At 33.0% G+C, this 8,508-nt stretch overlaps 1 protein-coding gene across 1 annotated transcript; it reads right to left on the bottom strand.

The window, feature by feature from the left end:
* Window positions 1-293: 293 nt before the first annotated feature.
* LOC126763915 (uncharacterized) lies at window positions 294-4,544 on the bottom strand. The gene is made up of 3 exons (XM_050481684.1): window positions 4,460-4,544; window positions 2,845-3,240; window positions 294-2,777 (listed from the first exon to the last, which is right to left on the bottom strand). The coding sequence occupies exon 3, from the start codon at window positions 1,729-1,731 to the stop codon at window positions 826-828; it is 906 nt and encodes a 301-aa protein (XP_050337641.1). The 5' UTR covers window positions 1,732-2,777; window positions 2,845-3,240; window positions 4,460-4,544; the 3' UTR covers window positions 294-825.
* Between the last annotated feature and the right edge of the window lie 3,964 nt (window positions 4,545-8,508).

Below are 8,508 nucleotides of genomic sequence, written 5' to 3' on the forward strand. Positions count from 1 at the left end.
ACTGTTCTACGAAATTTCTGATTCCTATGCCAATAACTTTCCGGTATCACGTGAAGAACAAATGAACAAAGCAGAAGACTAAATAATTTCTTTGCTGAAAAGATTTCAAAATGAAGCATCACTTCGAGATTTCATCGGTATTTCATTCAAACAATTCATCAATATTTTACACTTATTATTTTGACATTTTTTCGCGGGTGCATACATGGTCATTTATACATAACTTCAAATTAAAATTGGCTGATTTGATTCGAATGTTTATTAAAGGAAGAATTAAGCCAAAACCAGATACAGAACAAATAATTTTTTTAAATTTATTTTTGTAAATTGTTTTCTACAATTTTCTTTAGATTTTGTTCACATTTTGTTCAAATTCTACCAACAGCAATCCTCGTAATTATAATTTTGAGTAAAATTCCGAATTCTCAGAAAAACAATCAAACTTCAACAATCTGTCAAAGCAATGACAGAACGAGGGAAGATGTTAATGGCAACGATAAGCTTTTCGGTGGTTTCGGTGAAAAAAAGACGTTAGATAATCAATGAGAATTTTAATGAATAAATGATCTTGTTGCAGGAAATCAGTCTTCTTCTTCTTCTTCGTCTTTTCAGTTTAGATTTCCAAAATTCATTTTCAAAATTAAATCTGAAAAGCACTTCCCTTGATTTTGACACCGGAAATAATGTATTCTTTATTCGTGAAAGTATTTTCATTATATTGAACAGTTGCTCATGATAGTAGTTAATGTATACCATAGTCACAGCAACGCATGTCCGTTCTACTTGTACTTATAATTGGGTGAACTTGCTTATTTACATCCTAGTTTAATGCGATTGAATGAGTATACACATACCTTTATTTGCCCTTGGTAAGTTTGTATCTCTAAAGCTTTCATTGTTGCAGCTCGATGTATCTCTATAGGTTAGCCCTGGAGAAACTTTAGTGTTGGATGGCTCGCCTATCTCTTCAGTAACAATTTCTTTTATAATACGTGTTTCAGGTTTTTGCAGTTTTAAAATATGACGGAAGAAACGTTGAATTATAACAATAGCAGATATGTACTTTTGTTGCTTATACATATCTAACCCGCAAATAATTTTAGTATTATTTTTACTTATTAACTTTTCAGTTTTAAATTCTTGATTATTGATTTTATTGAATGTTGATAAATCTAAATGTCTTATCTCACTAGAATTTCTAGGGCCATTAAGATCAGAGTGAACTTTTTCCTTCCTCGGCCTTTGAGTAAGAAATCGACCACAAGTACATTTTTCATCTGCATAGGTTGAAAACTCCTGAGTAGTTTTAAGGTAATTTTCGTACGAACCATATTCTACTAAACAGTTTGTCCCATGATATTGTTCTTTTAATTTATTGAAATATTGGACAGCGAATTCACAAATGTTGTCTGGATTTGTACGTAAAACAGCTTTGATAAACTCTTTTATAAGCTCAAATAACTCTTCAGGAATTATACTACGAAGAAGAGAAAGAGGAACTTGTGTTTGTAGTGAAACAGCGCTGCTTTTTATTATTGTAGTTTCATAATTTAGAATTGCTTCAAAGTTTTGGTGCTTATTAAATACTTCTTGTTCTTCAATCACAGACTCAAAATAATTCGCCGAAAACTCATAAATATTTAGAGGTTTTTTCTTTAAAATTTCCTTAGTAAGATTTTTCATAAGATCTCGGAGTCCTTCCGTTACACAAAGCGGTTTTATCCTTGACATTTTATTTTGTAAGTTTTCATAAATTCACTATATTTCTATGACTGTCTAGTCAATACTACATGTACACCAGTTTCTTTGTAAAATGTTGGTGTGGATTAATGTATCCAATAACAACGGTAGGCATAACAAATAATGTACAGCGTCTACCAATAGAGATGACATGATTTTGACTGCTCTTTTTGGCCATGTTTGTTAATGGAGTTTTTTCAAATTCTGTATTCAGTAACTTTTGCCATTTCAATATGTCACGCTTTACTTTGGTATGACGAGGAAATTGTCCAAGATGATTACGTCAAACCGAACTCCCTTTCTGGCTTAACGTTTTCTTTAACAAACAAAAGTGTCGCTATTGGGGTGATAAAAATAAAAAGTGATCCTTTGGTGAGGATTGTAGTATGACGTCATCACCGGGTCTTATTTCTTCCGAACCGTCCATAGCGAGATTTATAACACGATATTGACCGACTTGTTTTTCCGAAATTTGAAGAAATCGACGCGGACGATCTCTATTTCCAACAAGACGGTGCGGCGTTTTACGTCTAAACATGAACACATCGCGTGCGACTCATTATTTTCGAGAAAAGGTTCATTCAAATGGCCGCCAAGATCATGCCAATCAGCAACACTCAAGGAGCTTGAAGACACCATACAGCGCACTATAACCGAAATTCCAATCGAAATGCCATGGCATACAATTTTAGGCAAAATAAAAAAACTGAACTCATCATCAAATTAACATCAGGCCTTGTTGTTGACGACCTTTTATTTTCAGTTGAATTTATGGGATGAACAGATATGCACCTTTATGGCCTAAATCCAGCCTTGTATATATTTCATACTACATAAATACAAATGAGATACAACTCAAACATTTTCTAAACCTACTTTTTTCCAGTACCTATGGCCTTGAAAAGTTTTGGTCCGATTTGGACACATCCTGCCCATAATACGATTACATATTTCGAAGGCATTATTTGTGCAAAGCTTTATTAATTGCTTCTGGATTTATATACCGTGGTTGTAGTCTTATTTCTCCAATCTTCACGCTGTGACATAGGGAATTAAAAAAATGTTATATACTTAATTGTGTATAATTTGCCAACACATACATACATATATCGGATAATTATGTGAGTTCCATGAACTTTGTTTTCAGCCATTGTTTAGCCAAGCTTCTTGCTTCATGATATGACGGTCTCACATCAAATTTGATAGAAATATATAGAAAAAGTCCAAAAACTATTTCGACAATTTCGAATTTCGACTATTTCGAAGCTACATTTTGGCCTCTGATGTGATCATTTCGGAATATTTCTGACACAGCTTTAAGAGGAATTTATCATTTCAAACTTCGCAACGTATTTTATCACAGATTAGGACCCATGGTCACAGCAAATGGTTGTAAGCCAAATAATGCCCAGTTGTAATTTTACGATGTCGATACGATTGTTCAATATAGAATGCAAGAGCAATCAAATAAAACCTGCTATGCTGTTAATGAGACAATTTCTGTTGAATGAGATAGAATTAATCAATTTATTCGTTCACTTCGTACAATGATGGAACATTGTGACAGAGTATGCAATGCACAGAAAGAGATTCGTATGGCAATTATTATGAATCGCTAAACAGATATACGAAGATATAATGATGACACTTGATCTGATTTTGCTGTTATATGTATTTACGACTGTAGATGCTGAACCACCATTTAAGAGAATTTTGATATACTTTCAAAAAACAAATGGTGTGGTTAAGCTTATATCATATATTAGATTCTGCTTTGGGGTCATTGTCCCATCCTTTACTATCCCCAAATGGAGATTTTGGTTGAAGGATCAATGCGATACTGTTGAGTTTATTCAGTAGAAGGTACTCTTCTACGAAATTTCTGATTCCTAAGCCAATAACTTTCCGGTATCACGTGAAGAACAAATGAACAAAGCAGAAGACTAAATAATTTCTTTGTTGAAAAGATTTCAAAATGAAGCATCACTTCGAGATTTCATCGGTATTTCATTCAAACAATTCATCAATATTTTACACTTATTATTTTGACATTTTTTCGCGGGTGCATACATGGTCATTTATACATAACTTCAAATTAAAATTGGCTGATTTGATTCGAATGTTTATTAAAGGAAGAATTAAGCCAAAACCAGATACAGAACAAATAATTTTTTTAAATTTATTTTTGTAAATTGTTTTCTACAATTTTCTTTAGATTTTGTTCACATTTTGTTCAAATTCTACCAACAGCAATCCTCGTAATTATAATTTTGAGTAAAATTCCGAATTCTCACAAAAACAATCAAACTTCAACAATCTGTCAAAGCAATGACAGAACGAGGGAAGATGTTAATGGCAACGATAAGCTTTTCGGTGGTGTCGGTGAAAAAAAGACGTTAGATAATCAATGAGAATTTTAATTAATAAATGATCTTGTTGCAGGAAATCAGTCTTCTTCTTCTTCTTCGTCTTTTCAGTTTAGATTTCCAAAATTCATTTTCAAAATTAAATCTGAAAAGCACTTCCCTTGATTTTGACACCGGAAATAATGTATTCTTTATTCGTGAAAGTATTTTCATTATATTGAACAGTTGCTCATGATAGTAGTTAATGTATACCATAGTCACAGCAACGCATGTCCGTTCTACTTGTACTTATAATTGGGTGAACTTGCTTATTTACATCCTAGTTTAATGCGATTGAATGAGTATACACATACCTTTATTTGCCCTTGGTAAGTTTGTATCTCTAAAGCTTTCATTGTTGCAGCTCGATGTATCTCTATAGGTTAGCCCTGGAGAAACTTTAGTGTTGGATGGCTCGCCTATCTCTTCAGTAACAATTTCTTTTATAATACGTGTTTCAGGTTTTTGCAGTTTTAAAATATGACGGAAGAAACGTTGAATTATAACAATAGCAGATATGTACTTTTGTTGCTTATACATATCTAACCCGCAAATAATTTTAGTATTATTTTTACTTATTAACTTTTCAGTTTTAAATTCTTGATTATTGATTTTATTGAATGTTGATAAATCTAAATGTCTTATCTCACTAGAATTTCTAGGGCCATTAAGATCAGAGTGAACTTTTTCCTTCCTCGGCCTTTGAGTAAGAAATCGACCACAAGTACATTTTTCATCTGCATAGGTTGAAAACTCCTGAGTAGTTTTAAGGTAATTTTCGTACGAACCATATTCTACTAAACAGTTTGTCCCATGATATTGTTCTTTTAATTTATTGAAATATTGGACAGCGAATTCACAAATGTTGTCTGGATTTGTACGTAAAACAGCTTTGATAAACTCTTTTATAAGCTCAAATAACTCTTCAGGAATTATACTACGAAGAAGAGAAAGAGGAACTTGTGTTTGTAGTGAAACAGCGCTGCTTTTTATTATTGTAGTTTCATAATTTAGAATTGCTTCAAAGTTTTGGTGCTTATTAAATACTTCTTGTTCTTCAATCACAGACTCAAAATAATTCGCCGAAAACTCATAAATATTTAGAGGTTTTTTCTTTAAAATTTCCTTAGTAAGATTTTTCATAAGATCTCGGAGTCCTTCCGTTACACAAAGCGGTTTTATCCTTGACATTTTATTTTGTAAGTTTTCATAAATTCACTATATTTCTATGACTGTCTAGTCAATACTACATGTACACCAGTTTCTTTGTAAAATGTTGGTGTCGATTAATGTATCCAATAACAACGGTAGGCATAACAAATAATGTACAGCGTCTACCAATAGAGATGACATGATTTTGACTGCTCTTTTTGGCCATGTTTGTTAATGGAGTTTTTTCAAATTCTGTATTCAGTAACTTTTGCCATTTCAATATGTCACGCTTTACTTTGGTATGACGAGGAAATTGTCCAAGATGATTACGTCAAACCGAACTCCCTTTCTGGCTTAACGTTTTCTTTAACAAACAAAAGTGTCGCTATTGGGGTGATAAAAATAAAAAGTGATCCTTTGGTGAGGATTGTAGTATGACGTCATCACCGGGTCTTATTTCTTCCGAACCGTCCATAGCGAGATTTATAACACGATATTGACCGACTTGTTTTTCCGAAATTTGAAGAAATCGACGCGGACGATCTCTATTTCCAACAAGACGGTGCGGCGTTTTACGTCTAAACATGAACACATCGCGTGCGACTCATTATTTTCGAGAAAAGGTTCATTCAAATGGCCGCCAAGATCATGCCAATCAGCAACACTCAAGGAGCTTGAAGACACCATACAGCGCACTATAACCGAAATTCCAATCGAAATGCCATGGCATAAAATTTTAGGCAAAATAAAAAAAACTGAACTCATCATCAAATTAACATCACGCCTTGTTGTTGAAGACCTTTTATTTTCAGTTGAAGCTATGTGATGAACAGATATGCACCTTTATGGCCTAAATCCAGCCTTGTATATATTTCATACTAAATACAAATGAGATACAACTCAAACATTTTCTAAACTGACTTTTTTCCAGTACCTATGGCCTTGAAAAGTTTTGGTCCGATTTGGACATATCCTGCCCATAATACGATTACATATTTCGAAGGCATTATTTGTGCAAAGCTTTATTAATTGCTTCTTGATTTATATACCGTGGTTGTAGTCTTATTTCTCCAATCTTCACGCTGTGATATAGGGATTTAAAAAAATGTTATATACTTAATCGTGTATAGTTTGCCAACACATACATACATATATCGGATAATTATGTGAGTTCCATGAACTTTGTTTTCAGACATTGTTTAGCCAGAGAACTTAAAAGTATAGAGAAGGTGCAAATCGAAATCTGTATGATGGTTCGATTGCGCGGCTAACAGAGCTGATAGAATCAGATGAAGGAATTCGCCGTGCTCTGGCTATTTAGCAGAATTGAGCACGTGCAGTGGCAGATATATATGTAAAATGACTGAGAATAAATAAAGAGAATTGCTTTGTAGAAAAATATACAAAATATACAGTCACACAGAGATTGTAAAAAAACATTCTCTGAGTGACATATGCATGCTTATATTGTATTATATGAACCATTGTCACATATGGGTGATTACTTTGTATTATAGGAACCATTGTTTTCCGAAAAATTGTAAAAATTTTATGTGATAAAATTAAATAAAAAATAATTTTAAATAAATTATTATTTCAAAAATTATATTAATTTCGTCTATTATAAAATGAACTTAAATGTGCTCATATGAACACTTCCATTCATTCCTTTCATTTCTTCAAAAAAAATTAATGACCTTCATGAAATATGCATATTCGCATTATTTCGTTATCATTTCCATATTTGTACCAATAGAATTTCTATGGCATATACATACATACATATGTATATCATTTCTTTGGCACATTTGTCTGTATGTTTACGAAAGCAAATGCGAGCCACATACATATGTACATACATCATAATAGCAAGTGTCGCAGGCATCTTTCGCATCTCTGTTGTCACGGTCAACCAATGGCCGAAACTGGCGTTTTGTCAAAGAGTCAAGTGCTGACCACATTGAGCGCGAATACACAAGTTCTTATGGACACAGTTATATAGTTGTGAAGCTGCCTCAATAAATGTGTCCCTGAGAACGTGTGTATTCTAATATTTGACAAATGTCGCTTGCAGTCTGTCGCGCTCATTGTGTTCAGCACTTGTGTGATGATAGAAAATCCAAGCTGTGCCGAAAAAAATAAACGAATGGCCGCCAATTGTCACCGCTTCCCTTGCCGCTGTACAGCTCCGCCTACAAACCAGCGTAAATATGTATGAAGATGTATGTGCGTGCATACATATCGACGCAGATTTTTGCGAGTCACGGAAAAATATTTTAGACAAATATTGTAAATCGATAACGGCTATGTTGCCACTTTTGTCACTTCTTTCTGTGAAGAAGCATCAGAAAGTTGTTCAATTTATGATTTTTAGCTTTTGCCATCCTCGCGAAAAGACGCTTGTTGGCAAAGGCATGCTCGGGGAGATGTTACGGCGTCTGTTTTTATGAATGAAGGGAGGTCGCTTGTGGCATATGCTCCTGCGTTTATGAATGAAATCATTTTTGTTGTAAAATTTACTACATTTGGGCTTCGCCAATTCCAGCCGAATTGACCATATTGACTTGTGATGCTTCTGCTATTGGAGCAATTGTTGTTTTTGTAGAACAATGCTTCAATTTTTTTTTTGGCGACATATTCACATGTGTACGCATATGTATGTTTGTATGCTTGTGCATTATTTGTTCGGCAATGTATGCAAATATATGTACATATAAGTATATATGAATGTATGAACATGCAGATCAATGCGCGCGCATGTAATACATTATATTGATAAGTGATAAAATCATGATTTGAATTTCTGAATGCGCACATGCGTATACATACATAATAAGATTATGATATGAGCATGTGCAGAGACTTAAGATTAATATGATAGTAGATGTACGTATGCATATATACATACATATGTATATATATTGTTGTGATAAATTTAATTTCTATTAATTAATATAATACAAAAATATTTATTAAAATAATATATTATGTAAAAATCAAAGAAAATTATTAAATATGCAAGTCCAAATTGACTATAAATATTACTATACATGCATTCATACAAAATATACTAATATCATAATTATGTTTACATGTCAATATTGAATTGCCGACAGCAAAACGCAAAAGCATACATATTTATTTACATACATTGCGATTCACTAGTTGAAAGAAAAATTGAAGCATGAAAATATCACAATGCTGTTGTTGT

This window comes from Bactrocera neohumeralis, unplaced genomic scaffold (assembly GCF_024586455.1).
Source record: "Bactrocera neohumeralis isolate Rockhampton unplaced genomic scaffold, APGP_CSIRO_Bneo_wtdbg2-racon-allhic-juicebox.fasta_v2 cluster09, whole genome shotgun sequence".
NCBI lineage: Eukaryota > Metazoa > Arthropoda > Insecta > Diptera > Tephritidae > Bactrocera > Bactrocera neohumeralis.

Bases quoted from the DNA above. Each gene is read 5' to 3' on its own strand.
- LOC126763915 (XM_050481684.1), bottom strand. From the start codon at position 1,731: ATGTCAAGGATAAAACCGCTTTGTGTAACGGAAGGACTCCGAGATCTT.